The sequence below is a fragment of the Mesoplodon mirus genome (assembly GCF_964341445.2).
Source record: "Mesoplodon mirus genome assembly, chromosome: 16".
NCBI classification, from domain to species: Eukaryota; Metazoa; Chordata; class Mammalia; order Artiodactyla; family Ziphiidae; genus Mesoplodon; species Mesoplodon mirus.
The window spans coordinates 1557072-1574522 of NC_138992.1; the positions used below are offsets into that span (position 1 = coordinate 1557072).

Here is a 17451-nt window from a genome sequence, read left to right on the forward strand (position 1 = left end):
TGTGTGACCTCAGGGACAGCTCAGGAGGCGAGAGGAGGTCCCGGGTTACAGGGCATGGGGAGCGTGGTCAGGCCTCCCACCCGCCGTCTCTCTCCTCTCATGTTGACCCAAAGAATTCAAACCACTGGGGCCCAGGGCACCTCACCTCCATGAGCCTCAGCCCCAGGGCAGAGCATCCCTCCACAGGGAGGCGCTAAGGTGAGGGTTGTCATGGGCTGTGAGTGCGGGGACCTCTGGTCTCCTCTGCCCTCCTGACGTCACCACCCGCAACACTGGGCTGCCTGGGTCTCCCTGTGCCCTGGCCTGGACTCTGGTGAGCGTGACCCCACCCCACCTGCTGCTGTGCCAACCTAGAGGGTCTCTCCAGTACCCGGGTTCTAATCCTGCCTAATCCACCACCCAGCGCCTGGTGTGGGCTGGAAGCACCATCCTGTGCAGGCAGGTCTCACCCAGGGCCCGGCCCTTCCTGAGCCCTGGCGCCCGAGGGCAGGGGCTAGCTGGGTTTTCAAAAGAACTTTCCCAGGTATGAAAAAGGCCAGGCAGGGGCCGTGTCCCCTGGGACTCCCCCAGGTCTCACAGTTAGTTACCCTGGAAGGAGCCCCAAGCATGCGATGGGACCGTCCTAGAGAGGGGAGGGGCCCGCGGTCTGGGTTGGGGAACTGGCTCAGCACTGGAGACCCTCTTGTACAGTCTGAATTTTTTGCTCTGGGTGTGAAGCCCTTACAACAAACAAAATAAGAAATTGGAGAAACAGACAGAGGTGCTGTCCTCAAGCTGAAGGGGGAGGATGGGGCAGGGGTTCTGGCGGCCTCATGCAGCAGCAGCAGCCCCTCCCACCCAGAAATGTCTCCATGCCTTGAAGTCTCTGGGTCAGTCCTCACAGCAGAGATGGGTCCCAGTGAGCATCTGAGGCTCAGAGAGGTTGAGCAACATGTGTGAGGCCACACAGCAAGAGCCAGGAGGTCCCAGGGATGTGGCCTTGCAGCGATGTCCTCTCTTCCAGGAGTCAGACATTTGCTCCTGCCCTGGCTGGAGCCAAGGGCACAGCCACAGCCACAGACGTGGCCCCAGGTGGCAACCCTTCACAGCCCTGGATCCCAACCTTGACCTCAGTCTGCGGGCATGCAAGGACAGGCTCTCTGCAACCAAGCCCATGGGCCTTTATTAAGGGCCTACTGTGTGCTGGGGTTGATGCCCCAGGACCCCTATGAACATGGGGAGCTGGTCACCCCTCCAAGCTTCATCTCTTGGGGCTCCCAGGACCTCACACCCCTGACCCTAATTCTACTTGGAATGTTTCCTCTCAGCCTTTTCGGGACCCTCCTGAGAGCCTGCTTCATGCTGTGTGCGGGGGACACCACGGGCAGGACCTGGCTCAGCTGGTGGAGGGGGCAGGCAGGGAAGGCTTCCTGGAGGAAGAGGTGCCTGAATGAAGGTTAAGGGGTGGGTCGGAATATTGGGAAGGGGTCTGATGGGCCATCTGCACGCTGTTCCACATCACAGAGCGCAGCCTGCTGGACAGTGGGAGCTGGGCAGGAGTCCTGGAGGGAGCCAGGGAGGGCTGGAAAGGGCAGAGGGGCATCGCCCAACCTGAGTTAGGGTTCAAAAGGGGCCATGACTGGACTGGGTGTGTGTGAGGAGTGCCCCCCGGGCCCCTGGGCACCACTGCCCAGCATGGGACACAACAGGGTCCTCCTGGATCCTACAGCTGCCCGGGGCCCCAGAACAGCAGCACGCCAAGAGTGGCGAGCAGCGTCAGGGTGACAATGGCCGGCTGCGGGGCGTGGGCCCCAGTGGCGTTGCACAGGTCAGTAGAGCAGCATGTGACGTTTTTCTCTCCCAGCTTGTAGTTCTCTGAGCCCTCCACACAGTGCGAGCTGCAGCCCTTGCTGATGTAGATCAGGACATCAACAGCACCTGGGCGAGGCATGGGGACCACTGGGCGAGGGCCGGGCCCTGGATACTCACCCACCAAATATAGATGGGAAGCTGAGCATCTATGTTTATGTGTGGACAGGAGAACAAGTGGGCAGGTGGACAGGTGGACAGGTGGATGAAGAGTTCAGCTCAGAGGCCTAATCCCAGGCCCTTTGAACCCCCGCCCGTGGAGGGAAGGTGCAGGGGGCAGGGCAGGGGCACAGGGAGGCCCGCGGGCCCAGCAGGGCCACTTACAGATGCGCTCAGTCCGGCATTGGGTCTCAGAGTGGCTGCAGTTCTGCACATGCTGGCAGTCCTTGTTGCTGACCTCGGCCTGGCAGGAGTAACACTGCAGGGCAGTGCCTGCAAGGTGGGGGTGGGGTGGAGCTCAGAGGCTGCCCAGCCTGCCCTGCCATGCTGCGGGGGTATGGGGGGAACCTCTTTTTCTCACAGGACACACAGAGTAGAGAGCACTGTCTGGTGCACAAGAGCCACAAACTGGGGGCCCCTCACAGGGAGGGCGCCACACCCACCCCCTTGCTTGTCAGGCCCTGTTACGATGCCCATGCTCCTGAGAGGGACGCACACCAGGCAGGTAAGGGCAGGATGGACAGGACCCTTCACACTCCCTCTCAGCATCCCCCTCCCCCCGACCCAGAGCTGTGAGCCCGTAGGTGCAACCCAGGCCCAGCCCTGCTCTGTCCCTGGGGGCAGTGGCCCCAGCTGTCATGATGATTCGGTCTCCTCTGGGTAAAACAATGATGAAGCTGGGATCCACGTCACCCCGGTGCCAACACGTTCCCCGTGGCCAGCCTGTGCTCGGGCACCACACACGCCGGCCGACCCGTGTGTTCTCGTGGGCACCACCATGATCCCTGCTTTCCAGAAGAGGGAGCTGAGGCTCTGAGAGCTTTACTGATCATCCGGGGCCCTGGGCCGGGAGAGTCCCCGCCAGGCCCGAGTCCAGACTGGAGCAGTGCAGGCCCTCAGCCTAGCCCTGCTGCTCCCGTCAGAAGCCGGGGCTGGGCCTGGGGAGACGGATCCGGTCACTCGTCCCTCCGTCCCTCTGTGGCCCTTCTTCACGTGAGGCTCTTTGCCCCTGTGCCCCCCGCCCACCCCACAGGCTCTCTGTGCATCCCTCCAGCAGTCAGGCTGGCCCCACGGCGCTAGAGGAGAGACCCCCGTGCTGCCCGGCCTGCTCCCGCCTCGGGGGACAGCTAGGAGATGAGCCGGTATCCTGGCCGCACTAACAGCTGCCCCAGGGGGAGCTGGGTGGGGTCAAGGCCCCTTCTCCCCGCCTCTGCGTCGTGTCCTTCCGCCCAGCCTGCCCGCCCCCTCCTTCCTCTCTTCCCCTCTGGCCTTCCTCGATCATCCCTCCCGCCCCCCGTCCCGGCCCTGCTCCCCCCACCCTGCCCCGTGGCCCCCTGCGGTCTCACCTGGCTGCAGCGCCAAGACAGCGGCTAACAGGACAAGGAGGACAGCCTTCATGGTGGCGGGCGGGCAGCGGGGAGCAGACCTCGGGCGGCTTTATATGTCTCTGCTGGCTGGGGCGGGGGGGGGGTGGCCGCCCACGGTCAACACCAGTGGCTTCCTGGCCGCAGGGCCCCAGGGCAGGGCAGGTCCCAATCTCCAGCCCCCTCCGGCTGCACCCTCCCGCTCCCTTTGGCCTTCTTTCTGCTTCGGGAAGGCAGAGCCTGCCCGGGGCAGGGGCCATTTCTCAGCCACCCCAGGATGAGGCCCCAGACCACATCTCCACCACCTCAGAGGGGCATTGAGGCCAGAGAAAGGAGACCGTATTCCCCAGATTCAGTCACTCCTTCTGTCTTTGAGCCCAGGTTGAGGGCCCCTCCCTCGGCCCCACTGTGCTCTGTGTGGGAGCCATGCTGACCCCTGTGGCTGAGTCCCACTGGGGTGACAGGCCTTGACCAGAAGGCACAATCAGCAGAAAGGAAATGTGGGCTGCAGAGAGGGGGCCTGGTGGGGACCTTCTGGGGAGGCTGCCAGGGCACAAGGGTGTGGAGCACAGCATACGGGCCGGAGCTGCGGGCCTCACCCTCATGACCTTACTCAATACCCCACCACACCGTGGCACTTTAGCTGCAAGAGAGTCCAGGAAGTGCCGTGTCAGCGGCCTCTGCGGGACGAGGAGGTGACAAGAGCTTGGCACTGGGCTAGACATTCTCCATCCAGACCCAGGCCCCCTCTCCTCCCTGTTTGTGTCCTGGGTCCCATAAGGATCCTATAAAGGCTTCCACTGGCCAAGACCTGAGGGTGAGAGGCTCAGCAGTCAGGCCACCTGTTCTGCCACACCTGACGCCTGGGCCACCATGGCAGCAGCTGCATCCATGTCACCAGCCAGCTCCAGCCAGCCTCTGGGACTGGCCCTTCCTGTCATTCCTCTGCACAGGGGAGGGCCAGTGGCTCCCGGCTGCTGTTGCCCTGGGGGCCATGAGTGGTCCCTGTTGCCCTCTCAACCTGACCCTCCCTTTGTGCCCGGTCTCCCTGGGACCTCTTGGAAGGTCGGCCAGGTGGTGGCAGGCACAGGCTGCACCCACTGCCTCCTGGCCCCAGGGTGTCTGGGGGCGACGAGCTCCTCCCATAGCGGGAGAGGGCCTTTCATTTCCTCAGATCTTCCCGGCCCTGTGTGTGGATGGCCTCGTGGAGCACATCTCACTCCCCTCCTTGATTTACACCCCAGAAAAAGGCCCAGGGCACGTCAGGGGTGGAAAGGATGTTGCCAGGCGCAGCAGCACTAGGGGAAGGGGCTCCCTGGGCCGCGGGGAAGGCCGAGGGGCAGTGGATGCCTCGCAGTGGGGGGCAGCCGGGAGCAGGGTGACAGGGCGGCGTGGGCCAGGGGTGCCCTGAGACCCAGCGCTCCCGGGATTCACAGCACTCCTGGGGTGTACCCCGACCCCAGCCCCCCGAGTTCCCCCAGGCCGGGCTCTGTCCCTTGGAGCCTGGGGCCCAGAGAGGGAGGAACTTGCTCAAGGTCACACAGAGGTGAGCGTGTCCCCTGCACCGGCGCACCTTCCTTGCCCACGCCACACGCCTGGTACTTTCTCTCTGAACACGCCCCCCCCGCCCCCCGCCCCCTCAGCTCAGCTGCCTCACGTGGGAAGTAAAATGTTTGTGCCTTCACTGTTCCCTTGTGGGGCTGCCCGTCTGCGCCCCTCCCCCACCCCAGTTCACTGGGAGCTGCGGTGCCCTGGGCTGGGGCATTTCTTATCTGTTTTGTGTTCAAGGCACCCAGCACCTAGCACCAGCCTGGAGCACTCATTCTTCAAATATTGACAGTTGCCCGTGTTCGTTGATGTGATTTGATATGAAGTGGTTACTGTAAGGCAGTGGTTCTCAGATGGGGGCGTTTCCGTGGCCCAGGGGACGTTTGGCGGGGCCTGAAGACATTTTCAGTTGCCCTAACGGGGGTGCTCCTGGGGTTCAGGGGTGCAGGCCGAGAATGCCGCTCCACACCCTGCCGTGCACAGCACAGCACCACAGAGTCCTCGGCTGACGCAGGCAGGACCGCCTGGAGCCCCAGCGATGGCGCTGCTTTGCTGGGGTTGGGACCCGCCACTCTCCCTTACGACTTTTCCCTTTGGGTGGGAATCTCTGTCCTCAGCCTGTCCCACTGCTGTGTTTTGGAGGCACGTAATTTGGCTGCACAGATTCACAGCCAGAGAGGAATTTGCCGGGATGAATCATACCTGGACTCGGCCATGTCTACGTAGAGAGGGTCTGGAGGAGACTTTGGGCTTTAGGGGTTAGTGTGGACCCTGTAATGAGTTAAGACTCCTGGGCTTATTGGGATGACGGGAATGCACCGTGCATGTGAGAAGGACATGAATTTTGAGGGCCAAGGGCGCAGTGCTATAGGCTGAACTGTGCCCTCCCCTAATTCATATGTTGAAGCCCTAACCCCCAACCTGATGGTTTTCAGAGAGGGGGCCTCAGGGTTGGATGAGGTCATGAGGTTGGGGCCCTCACGATGGGATTCGGTGACCTGAGAAGATGTGGCACCAGCTCTCTCTCTGCCCCGCGAGGATACAGTGTGAGAGAGCCGCCTGCAAACCAGGAACAGAGTCCCCACCCAGGAACCCTGATCGCAGACTGCCGGGCTCCAGAACTGGGAGAGAAACAAATTCTCTTGTTTACGTCACCCAGACTTTGGTATTTTGTTATGACAGCCCAAGCTGACCAAGATAGATGACCTAATGGACATGACTCAAATATAGAAGACCACGGCTGTGAGGCCCTGTGGAGTTATTAACTTCCACTCCTAATCACAGTTTGAGCTCAGACCTGGGCCCCAAACTGAGCTCTCACTGGGGTCAACGTCTAAGCCCCGACCCTGGGCCCGTGCTGAGCCCCATGCCGTCACGCATGCACCGGGCACGCAGTGAGCCTGAATTGAGCCTGGATCCTTTGGTGGGACCCAGCTTTCCGGGAAGGCCTGTGGGGCTGTGACTCCCTGCAGTCCCTCATACAGGACTGGGGTTGAGGTGTGGCTTCGATGTGACTTGCCCTTAGCCCCCTGCGGCCACCTCCTAGGACTCCAGATTTTCCTGTTCTCTCTTGGCCCTCCACCTGCCCGCCCAGACCGGTTGGGTTCCCGGGAAATCCTGCCTGTTCACATAGCTCAGGGATTTCCCTGATCCTGCCAGTGTGAAGCCGGGGCCGCTAGGACCGGTGCTGGGGCTGGGCACTGGGGGGAGGCGGGCTGTGTAGGGTAGACCCACCTCACAGGGGTTCCTTACCAACGGGCCACGGCCACCTCCTGGGGCTGCCACGTGGTTCCACACTTTCACGGACATCAGTTTTGGATGAATTCATTATTTTATGCACACTTAATTTAAAAAAATAAAGATGGGGTATTACTGCAAAACCGCAACTGAATTCTCTTCCACATTTGTAGACATTTTCCTTTAGAAAAGTGCATGCATCACCAGGAGGGTAACTGGTGCACTGCCAGATCCCTGATAGACTGGGGAGAGAGTCCACAGTGCCGGGCTCCCCATTATAGGTTCTCAGAATTAAAGCCGTGTCTTGCAAGCTCCAACTCTGTGAGGGTGTCTCTGTGTGTGTGTGAGAACTGCATGTAGGAGTGACCGTGTAGAATGCATGTGTGAGGGTGTGTTCCTGGGTGAACAGTGCACGTGGAGGGCGTGTGTAAATGCATGTCCCACAGCTGAGTGTGCATGCGGGGCACTGAGACCCCCCCCATCCACCTGATCGGTGCGCCAGCCCCACACCGTCCGTCCTGGGCTCAGGGGTCTCTGTCCCCAGAGAGCCCTGGTAGCAGAGGTGCCCCTCCTGTGTGTTCCCGAGTCCTCAGGGCCTCGGTGCCTCTTAGGACTGAGCCCCTAGCTGGCCCCCCTTCTCCTGTCCACTCCTCCCTCCCCGAGTGAAGTCGGGGAGCCAGGAGCTCCGGTCACACCCCCAGCCCCCAAGTAAAGTCCCCTCTGCTGTGAGAAACCCTCGCCCTGGCTCTCGGGGGACCGGACATCTCTCCACCTGAGGGTCTGGAACCTGGGCTGGGTGCCTAGCGTGGCCCAGGCCAAGGGCCATGGGCAGAGGGACCACAGCACTCAGAGCCCCATGGGCTTGGAAGACAGTGAGAGCAGGACCTCGCCAGGCCTGGTGGCCCAGGAGGACCTTTCTGGGGCACGTGGGATGCCATGGGAAGGGGCGGTGAGGGGGCGTCCGCTCAGCCAGACCGTCTCCAAGGCCTTTGGGCTGTGGACAGTCTGGCCTGGTGGGGGGCCTGACCCTCTGCATTGGGGGGATACTTGGGGGAGGGGCCCTCCATACCAGGCTTCATGTGACACCAGGGGGTGGTCTTCCTTCTCCTTGTCTCTTCCCGATCCCTTCCTCTCTGCCGGAGTGGACTCAGTCCTGGAAACGAGGCCCGAGGCTCCCAGCGTGATCGTGGGAGCATCGGCCCCAGCAGGTTCTAGGGGGCGCAAGAGATCCGGTGCCCACCAGGTGGCAGCAGAGTGCCATGCGGGGATGAAGGCGGCCTTCCTGGGGTCAACCTCACCATCCCCGGAGACCCCGCTGGCTAAGGGCCGTCCAGTCCGCCGGGGGCAAGGGCCGAAGCCAGGGCCAGGGGAGGCAACAGCGGGTTCAGGGCGGCCTGGGGGGAGTGAGCAGAGGCCAGACGCTGCCTGGACGTGGAGGGCAGAGCGTGGGGGTGGGGGGACAGAGAGTCAGGGACGACTCCGCGTTTTTGGCCGGGGCGATGGAGACGTGGAGCTGCCACTCACTGCGGTGGGTGGTGTGAAGCTGGAGCCCGGCCGGGGGAGGGGTGCGAGCCCAGGTGTAGAAATGCCGGCTCGAGGGTTAGAAGGCTACGTACGTCGGTCGGGACGCTGGGTAGGGCACAGGCGGCTAGAGTTTGCAGGCGGGGTCCTGGCAGGAGGCATACATTTGGGAGCTGCCTGCCTTTGCTGGTAGGCACAGCATGAGACTGGAGGAGATCCCAGGAGGGAGCGTGGACAGAGAGGAGAGAGCCGAGGGGTGAAGCTGGCCCGTTGGGAATCAGCAGGGGAGGGTGAGGAAGGAGGGCCAGGGGTGGTCGCGTCCTGGGAGCCAAGGGAAGAAGGTGAACGAAGAGGGAGAGAACTATGAAAATCTGTCCTAGTGCCCTGTTGCTGCTGCAACAGATGACCATAAACTGGGCTTAAAACAACACACATTTATCATCTTACAGTTCTGGAGGTCAGAAGTCTGACGCCAGCCTTACGGAGCTAAAAATCAAGGTGTCCACAGAGCTGGTTCCTTCTGCAGGCTCTTTTCCGGCTCCTGCAGGCTCTGCATTCCTTGGCTGGTGGCCCCTTCCTCCATCTTCTAGGCGCACACTCCATCCTGCGTCTGCCGTCACATCTTCTTTTCTCCCTCTGCCTGCATCCTCACATCCTTCTCCGGCTCTGTGCCTCCTTCCTCCCTCTTATGAGGACCCTGTGATGACACCGGGTCCATCCTCATAATCGGGATAATCTCCCATCTCAAAAATCGTAACTCAATTGCATCTGCAAAGTCCCTGATGCCCTGATGTCATCAGTCCCTGATGCCATGTGAGGTGACCCAGTCACAGGTTCTGGGGATTCGAGCTTGGACGTCCTCTGCCCCTCATTCAAAATACATTCACCCCGTCCGAAGATCCCCCAAATCTCAACTCATTACAGCATCAACTCAAGTCTGAATCTCATCCAGGTCTCCCCAGCTCAGAAGTTTCAAATCTCATCACCCAAATCATCTAAATTAGGGGTGGATGAGGCCAGGGAGGAGGAAAACAGCGTTGGCCGGTGGACTTCGCAAAGGGAGGGGCTCAAGCACTGCCTTCCTCCATCAGGAACGTCCCCACCCGAGGCCTCCCGGCCGGGGGCGCCGGGCCCACCCTGCCCTGCTGCCACCCCTGCCCAAGACAAGAGCCCCCGCCTTTTCGGCTCAGAGATGCACCCATCTCCGAACCCGAGCCTACGGTCACCGCGCGCCCGCCGCCACCCGCGGAGCCACAGAAACGTCGAGTCCCCCGGGCCGCCTAGAGCGTCCCGGAAGTGGCTGGGGGAAGGCGGAGCGGCGCGGACCGGCGGGGGGCGGGGCGCTTCCGGCCGGCGGTGGCGGCTCCGGGTCCGCAGGTGAGTGGGGTCCAGGCCTGCGGGGGGGCCGGGCGGGCCGCTGGGGCAGGGGCCGAGCTGCTGGTGCGGAGCCTCCCCCGGGCCCCCGAAGCCGAGCTGGTCTCTCCGCAGCCTCCCTCCGAGCCTGGCCGGGGCTTCCCCCCGAGTAAGGACCAGCCCCCGAGGTCCCTTCGCCAGGAAGGAGCCGGCCTGAGACCTGGCTGCTTTCTTTTCTTTTTGGTTTTTGCCTTTCTGCCCCAGACGTGGCCCCCGGCGTTAGAAACGCTATCAAAACAAGCCTCTCCCCTAACCCGAGCCGTCCCCCTGCTTCGGGCTGCCCACGGCCCCGCACCTGCGCCCACGAAGGAGGGGTCTGCGTGGGTAACTAACTGCCCGCTTCCCCTCTTTGCAGGTTGCGCACCCCCATGTCCGCCCCTGACCCAGGACCCCTCCCCAGCCCCTCTTGCCCCTCAAGACTTAATCCAGCCCTTCCTCAGGCCGGAACACTTGTGTCTAGAGTATTTTTCTGATAGTCGCCCCGCTCCCCACACACGCCCTTGCACATTACTGGGTACTGCCGAGGAAACGTGGTTTCTCACATCCTCCTCCTAAATTCCTCAGGCTCTCCTCTAAGGAAGAGCATCTCCCCGCCTGCGGGAAGGGGCAGAATGCAGGTGGTGCCCCACTCTTCTCTCTCCTGCCCCAACTCTGCCCCCGCCTCCCGTCCCCTATGGCCCAAGAGGATATCAGTGGCAAGGCTTCAAACCGTCTTAATTTTTTGGCCGTGTTGTTTCCTTTTGGTTTAAGAAATTGTTTCAGAAGTAATATCTGAATTTCACTTTTGAAGGAAGTTTTTGTCTCTCCATCGGGACCGGTGTTCCCATCTCCCCTGTATATGGCTCAGACGTGAGGAGGCGTCCACAGTGAGCCCGTGTCTGGCGCTGAGCCTCCTCCCGGCACCACGTCTGGCCCTTCCTCCTTCCTTTTGTGGTTTTTTTTTTTTTTTTTTTTTTTTGCGGTACGTGGTGTCTCACTGTTGTGGCCTCTCCCGTTGCGGAGCACAGGCTCCGGACGCGCAGGCTCAGCGGCCATGGCTCACGGGCCCAGCCGCTCCGCGGCATGTGGGATCTTCCCGGACCGGGGCACGAACCCGTGTCCCCTGCATCGGCAGGCGGACTCTCAACCACTGCGCCACCAGGGAAGCCCTCCTTTTGTGCTTAGAGTCAGTCCCTCGCAAGTGACCAGGGGTCCCCTATTTCCTCCTGGTTTTTACGGTGGTTTTATTTTTTTAATTTTTATTATTTTTTTGCAGTAAGCGGGCCTCTCACTGTTGTGGCCTCTCCCGTTGCGGAGCACAGGCTCCGGACGCGCAGGCCCAGCGGCCATGGCTCAAGGGCCCAGCCGCTCCACAGCATGTGGGATCCTCCCGGACCCGGGCACAAACCCGTGTCCCCTGCCTCGGCAGGCGGACTCTCAACCACTGCGCCACCAGGGAAGCCCCTTTACGGTGGTTTTATATTAAATGTTTCCTTAAGGATGGATTATGGCCTTTACTTCCCTCTGCTCTCCACAGGGCCAAGCAGTGCACAATCACACCGTCACCCAGTAAATATTGCGTGGGCCGGAAAGGTCATTCGGGATTTTCCGTAACATCTTATGGAAAAACCTGAACAAACTTTATAGCCAACCCAGTAGGATGAAAATAGGTCCCAGCAGGCCCAGCACCTGCACTTTGCAGACCAGGAGACTGACTCAGAAGGGTTAAAGGACGTACCTTGGGCTGGCTGCTGACGTGCCTAGGATTTGTCTTTGGGACTCTTGCTACATCTGAATAAACTTCATTTCTGTTGAGCTGTGGTCTCAAGGGGCTACCTTTTTATGTTGCACACGTGAGTAGTCCTGTGGCCTCACCCGTGGCGTGAGGTCGGACAGAGCTGAGTGTGAGGGTTTGGGAGGGAGGTGGGGTGGGAGTTGCTGCCTTTCCACGCTGGGACCTGGCGGATGCCGTCAGCTGCCTGTGGTGGTGCCTCGGTGGCTGGCAGTCCCTCCCGGGTCAGAGGGAAGCCACGGGACACAGCTGGCCGGGAGGGAGAAGACAGGACTCGTGGCAGACTCGCCACACGGCCCGAGCAGACCAGCCAGGGCTGGTCAGTGTGGGGATAACAGCTCTTCACTCCTCAGGGGCTGGAGGAAGTTGGCGTTTTACCAGGTGACATGTGACAGGGCTGTGATTCTCACAGGCTGCTCAGGTCAGCCAGGACCATCTGCTAAGTCCTACATGTCTGCTCCACGGAGCAGGGAGGGGTGGGTGGCGTTTGGGGAAATTGTCATAAAGGGATAGATGTGACCGGCTGGAAGGGACCATAATGACCCAGATCTTTATGAGGATGAAAGATGGATGATGATGAAAGACAAGTTAGACCAGAGCTGTGGGGTTTATGTAAGTCACTTTTCCTTTATGTTCTCTTACTAGCTTTAACCAAAGATGTGTATGTCAACTTCAACACGAAGTTTACTACTTACAAGGATACATAACTGATGCAGAAGACCACACTGCTCCCAGCGGGGCCAGAAGATAGTTCTCGTATTTTTGTTTCCAGCATGAATTAGTAATTTATTCATAGGGTGTTCTCGATCAACAAGTATTCAGGAAGCCCGCTCTGGCCTGGCCCTTTCCAGTGTCCTGTGTGTGTGTAAGGGAGGGAGGGTGCGTGTGAGTGTTTGCACGCTCACGTGTGACTTTGCGTCCAGAGGCGTCCTTGGCGTCTGAGCATGTCGCTGTGGGGACCAGTAGCTGAGAGACTGGCAGCCCCTCCCAGCTCTGGGAGGAGCCCGAGGCCTACCAAGGCCTGGTTTTCTAGAAGCAGTTTGGGCCCTGCTTTCAAAGAGAGGGTTTGAGGGGACCTTGTTTCAGAAGAGGTTTGCAGGCTCCTCAGCCCCGGAAGTCTAGAGGAATCCCTGCCCCCTGCAGCGCCTCCATCCCCTGCCTCGGCTGCCCTCAAAGGAACAAGGGCTTCTCGAAGGTGGATAGGTCAGGTGGCCGTGAGCAGCTACAGCGGGAAGGTTGGTTCTGGAGGTGGGACGTGGCTCTCAGGTCGCCCAGCGCCTATGGCTTCCTTGCTTCGTTCAGTGGCATCGCCCTTGGCGTTTTTCTCGGGAGGCCAGGTTGCTTCCAAGAGAGCCACTTTTAAGTTGGAGCCGTAGGGAGCGACTCAGAGGTCACTATGGAAGCTGAGAAGAGCCAGTGTGCCCAGCGCGCCAGGCAGCCCCCCTACGCCGGGCAGGCCTCTTCCCTGCGCCACCTGCCGGCCAGCTCGCGCATTCATCGCCTCCACGACACCGCCCCCTGCCGCTCCCCAGCACGTCGAAAGTAACGAGGATGTGCCTACAGTGGCCGAGGCACGGGCTCCGTAACGTTTTTCTTTCTTCCCCCTTTTGCTTTCCAGCTGCTAACGCACCATGTACGTGAGAGAGGCACCCACGGCTCAGACGGTGAAACCTCGATTTGCCGTAAACCAGCTCCCGGGGCCCCTTTACCCTCCGGTCCGTGTTTGAAGGGAGAAGCTGCCACCGTCCCTGCAAAGAAGGCTGGAGGTTCCAGCCGTGGAAGCCTCGGGTGGCTGACGCTGGTCCCCCATGCAGAGAGGCCCGGGAAGCTGCCGGAGCCGAGAAGGGGCCTTGGCTCGCGGCGGCACCGCATCAGCATCAGCATCAGCAGGACGCCGGTGGGCGAGGGTGGTGGGAGGGGAGGGAGGGGTGGAAAGGCCTCCAGTACTGGCTCAGGCGCGACCCCTGTCGGCCGGGACGAGCCCCCTCCTCATGGCCTCCAAGCCGGCTGCCGGGAGGAGCCCGGGGGAGAAGCGCAAGAGGGTGGTGCTGACCCTGAAGGAGAAGATGGACATCTGCCGGCGCCTGGAGAAGGGAGAGAGCAGGAAGGCGCTGATGCAGGAGTACAACGTGGGCATGTCCACGCTGTACGACATCAGGGCCCACAAGGCCCAGCTGCTCCGCTTCTTCGCCAACTCCGACTCGGACAAGGCCCTGGCGCACCGGCGCACGCTGCACACGCCCAAGCTCGAGCACCTGGACCGCGTGCTGTACGAGTGGTTCCTGGTGAAGCGCGCCGAGGGCGTGCCCGTCTCGGGCCCCATGCTCATTGAAAAGGCCAAGGACTTCTACGAGCAGATGCAGCTGACCGAGCCCTGCGTGTTTTCTGGCGGCTGGCTCTGGCGTTTTAAGGCCAGACACGGCATCAAGAAGCTGGACGCGTCCAGCGAGAAACAGGTGGCCGACCACCAGGCTGCAGAGCAGTTCTGCGGCTTCTTCCGGAGCTTAACCGCCGAGCACGGCCTGTCCCCGGAGCAGGTGTACAACGCCGACGAGACCGGCCTCTTCTGGCGCAGCTCGCCCAGTCCCAGCCCGGAGGGTGGGGCCGTGCCCGGCCCCAAGCAGAACAAGGACAGGCTGACCGTCCTCATGTGCGCCAACGCCACGGGCTCCCATAGGATCAAACCCTTGGTGGTCGGGAAATGCGGTGGCCCCAAGGCGGTCCAGGGCATCCAGCACCTGCCTGTCGTGTACAAGGCCCAAGGTAATGCGTGGGTGGACAAGGAGATTTTTACTGACTGGTTCCATCACATCTTTGTGCCCGCGGTGAAGGAGCACTTCCGAGCCGTGGCTCTGCCCGAAGACAGCAAGGCCATCCTCCTGCTGGACGGCTCCCGTGCCCACCCGCGGGAGGCCGAGTTGGTTTCGGAGAACATTTTCACCATCTTCCTGCCCGCCACCGTCACCTCCCTGATCCAGCCCATGGACCAGGGCATTCGCAGGGATTTCATGAGGAACTTCGTCACCCCTCGCGGCACGCTGCAGGCCTTCACCCCCCGCTGCAGCGTGCACGACGCCGTGCTCGACGTGGCCTGCGCCTGGAACGCAGTGCCGGGCTCCGTCTTCAGCCGGGCCTGGAGGAAGCTGTGGCCCGAGGTCACGCTCGTCGAAGGCTCGTCTTCAGAGGAGGAGCCCGAGCGCCTCAGGACGAAGCCTCCCGACCAGACCCTCATGCACATTCCCGGGCTCGGAGCAGGCGCCCCGGCCCACCTTGGGAGCGCGGCCACGGGGAGTCCCAAGCTGGCCGAGGCCGGGGTGGGTGACGAGGAGGCCTGGGAGCAGGCGGCTGCATCCTTCGACGCTGTGGTGCGCTTTGCGGAGGGGCAGCCCTGCTTCTCGGCACAGGAGGTGGGCCAGCTGCGCGCGCTGCGCTCCGTGTTCAGCAGGCGGCAGCAGGCACAGCGGCGCAGGGCCCTCAGGGCCGCAGTCAAGCTCGAGGCGCCCTGGGAGCACGCTGGGCCTCGCGGCGCCCCACCTCGCTCCCCTCTTCCCGGCTCGTCCACAGCGGGTGAGGCCTGAGGCAGTGGGGCCCGACCTGCGGTCTCAGGGGTCACGTCCCTCAGGACGGCCCGCCCCGTCGGGGTTTTGCCGTGTGGCCTGTCCTGCCACGTGGGCGCCAGGGGGTCTTCCTGAAGGGCCCACCCAGACCCGAAACGTACCGGAGCCTCTGGTGGCCAGAAGCCAGCCTCGTGTTCACTGGCTGAGCCTTGCTGTGTCTGAGGGTGGAGATGTCTCTTTGTCCAGGTGGGGAAGAGCCTCCTTCAGCCGACCGATGGTGGTACCCGCTGCCACTTGACGGGGCTGGCACTTCCTGTGGCCCACCGCTCCCCTCCACCGGGACTCAGTCTGCTGGTCTGGGGGCCACAGCCCTGAGTCGGGCAGGTCACCGAGGGTGGGACTCAATGAGAATAAGAGTCGGCGTGGCCCCTGCCTGTGGCTTTACAGGCCACATGTCCCCCTTCGGTCATGAGCTCACGTGGCAGCACAAGTCTCTCAGAGTTTCTCCGTGTTGCCAGCACATCCCACCTCTCAGGCTCGGACCCCAAGATGCAGCAGGCTGCACGCCGACTTGATGTGGTAGAATTGCTCCGTTAAAGCCAGCAGGAGTGGGCGGCTGGGGTGCCCACCGCCCCAATGTGGGGCTACAGGGCACTGCCAGTGATTCGAGCATCTTGGCTCCGAGTCCAGCCTACAGGCCTCGTTCCCCAGAATTTCACACTTACAGCCTCTGCATTAGTAAACTTTGACCAAGTGTTCAGAAATTAGCCTTAGGCGATATAACAAAAACAGTAAAACACACAGCCGAGCTGTCTAGCAGTATTTGAACTATTTTCAGCTGTTTGCCCCGCAGTGATTCACGCGGGGAAAGCTGGCTGTGCTGGTGGTCTCGTAAAGGCCGATTACGGGATGACGCGGCTGTGTTTCCTGTGTTGCAGCTGATTCCCAGCCTCTCCGTTCGGCCATGTCGCTCATCAGCACAGCTGTAGGACAGAGAGCCCCTTATCGGCAGTGGTCGCCCTCTTTGAATGTACGTGAAATGGGTGTGCTTTTCTGTGCTCTTTTCACTGCTTCGCTGTCAGTTGCATCCCCTTCTTGGGTAGCTGAATCGGCACATAGTTTTCATTCCTGTGTTGTTCCTGTGAGAGCGGAGGGGAGGTGAGGGCTTGGTTCGCAGTCGGTTTCTCTGGCTTGGTTCACCGTCAGTTTCGCTGGTGTTTTTACATCTTTCCAAACAGTGAGGTGACAGTCATGGCTGGCCTGGCACTGCTCTGTGGACCGTGTGTTTCCTGCTTTAAATGCGCGTATGAAGATTGTGAAAGAAGCAGAGATCATTTTCAAAGTGTCGCTGCTGATTCTTTGGGCCAGATTGCCTCCTGCTGTGTTGTCACATCGGTTTCCTTGCCGTGTTTGGGGCGACATCTGTGCACCGTGTCCTTTTGTGCCACTTTTGGACTCCTGTGTGTCCCCTGTGCGGTTGAATTGCAGCTGCTTGAGGTGTTGACAGGGTTAGATGTCAGGGGCGGCAGCGTGGAGATGGACAGACACGCGGAGAAGCTCCCTCCCCACTGTCAGCCCCTGACTGCAGCCCAGCGGTTCTGGAGCTGCAGGACTGTGCTGGGGGCGGGGGCGGGGGGAACCGGCTTTCCTGGACCCCCCCTGTGGGTGCACTGTCCCCACCAGACTGTAGACCCCAGGCCAGACTCCTGTCCTGCCCTCACAGCCTGACCCCGGCCAATCAACGAGCTCGTCACCGACCGGCTGAGGGCGTCTGTCCTTCCAGGACCAGACGCGCCCCCTGTGCTGCGTTCTTCAGGAGGCAGGACTCGGCCCTGCCTGCTTCCCTCTCCCCTAACGAGCCAGCACGCCCCCTCCTCATGGCCTCAGTGCTGGAGATCCCAGGCGGTGCGAGGTTTCTCGGGGTGCAGCGTGAGGTGTGCGTGCACGGGGAGGACCAGAGCCTGGCAGCGCCCAGCTGCCCGTGGGTGCCCCCACCTCTGCCCCGCCCCGGGGTGCCCACCCCTGGGGCTTTGCTCTTCACTCACCATCCAGTTTCTGAGAGGCTCAAGGGGTCAGAATGTTCTGGTCTCAGAATCTTTCCTGAACAGTCTTGGGGGCCCCACTGGACTGGGTGCGAAATCGGAGCTGGGTGGGAAGGCCGCCTCATCCGCCCGTGCATCGGCCCCTCTGTCTCCTCTCCTGAAACCCCCAGGGGCAGTGGGGTCTCTGTCCCGCTGGCAGAGCCTCTTCCAAGCCCCCTGCTCACCCTGCAGGGGCCACGAGCTCAGGCACAGCGGGAGTGGCGCACACTCCTCCCACCCCAGGCAGGCAGCACCGGTGCCCTGGGATAAGCCCGGAGTCGTCCCTGTCGGGACTCTGCGGGCCCCTTCCGGTCTGTTTGCCCACCTTGACCTTCCCCCTTCGCGGTGGTCAACACGACTTGGCAGACCCCGAGCTGGGAGGAAGCCGCCTGCGGCCTCACCGTGTCCTCAGCCTCTCCTTCCCAACGCGGGAGGAATCGGGGCGTCCCCAG

At 61.6% G+C, this 17451-nt stretch overlaps 2 protein-coding genes across 5 annotated transcripts; one reads left to right on the forward strand and one right to left on the reverse strand.

Moving 5' to 3' along the window:
* Positions 1-924: 924 nt before the first annotated feature.
* PSCA (prostate stem cell antigen) lies at positions 925-9389 on the reverse strand. 3 transcript variants are annotated; one of them, XM_082601803.1, is made up of 4 exons: positions 8625-9389; positions 7726-8498; positions 2173-2280; positions 925-1917 (listed from the first exon to the last, which is right to left on the reverse strand). In XM_082601803.1, the coding sequence occupies exons 2-4, from the start codon at positions 7850-7852 to the stop codon at positions 1703-1705; spliced, it is 450 nt and encodes a 149-aa protein (XP_082457929.1). In that variant the 5' UTR covers positions 7853-8498; positions 8625-9389; the 3' UTR covers positions 925-1702. The 3 variants fall into 3 exon arrangements, with proteins under 3 accessions (XP_082457929.1, XP_082457928.1, XP_082457930.1); XM_082601802.1 differs by having other exon boundaries at positions 7726-9389; XM_082601804.1 differs by lacking the exons at positions 7726-8498; positions 8625-9389 and adding an exon at positions 3354-4923.
* A 118-nt stretch (positions 9390-9507) lies between these two features.
* On the forward strand, positions 9508-16656 carry JRK (Jrk helix-turn-helix protein). 2 transcript variants are annotated; one of them, XM_082600936.1, is made up of 2 exons: positions 9508-9554; positions 12980-16656. In XM_082600936.1, the coding sequence occupies exon 2, from the start codon at positions 13170-13172 to the stop codon at positions 14937-14939; it is 1770 nt and encodes a 589-aa protein (XP_082457062.1). In that variant the 5' UTR covers positions 9508-9554; positions 12980-13169; the 3' UTR covers positions 14940-16656. The 2 variants fall into 2 exon arrangements, with proteins under 2 accessions (XP_082457062.1, XP_082457063.1); XM_082600937.1 differs by having other exon boundaries at positions 9516-9554; positions 12007-16656.
* The last annotated feature ends 795 nt before the right edge of the window (positions 16657-17451 follow it).

What these genes read in the sequence shown, in the direction of transcription:
- PSCA (XM_082601803.1), bottom strand. Translation starts at nt 7,852, where the DNA reads ATGCTCCCACGATCACGCTGGGAGCCTCGGGCCTCGTTTCCAGGACTG. An exon ending in CTGGTGTCACATGAAGCCTG is followed by an intron (nt 2,281 to 7,725) that starts GTATGGAGGGCC and finishes CCCACCTTGCAG; the next exon opens with GCACTGCCCTGCAGTGTTAC. An exon ending in ATGCCGGACTGAGCGCATCT is followed by an intron (nt 1,918 to 2,172) that starts GTAAGTGGCCCT and finishes TGCCTCGCCCAG; the next exon opens with GTGCTGTTGATGTCCTGATC.
- JRK (XM_082600936.1), top strand. Translation starts at nt 13,170, where the DNA reads ATGCAGAGAGGCCCGGGAAGCTGCCGGAGCCGAGAAGGGGCCTTGGCT.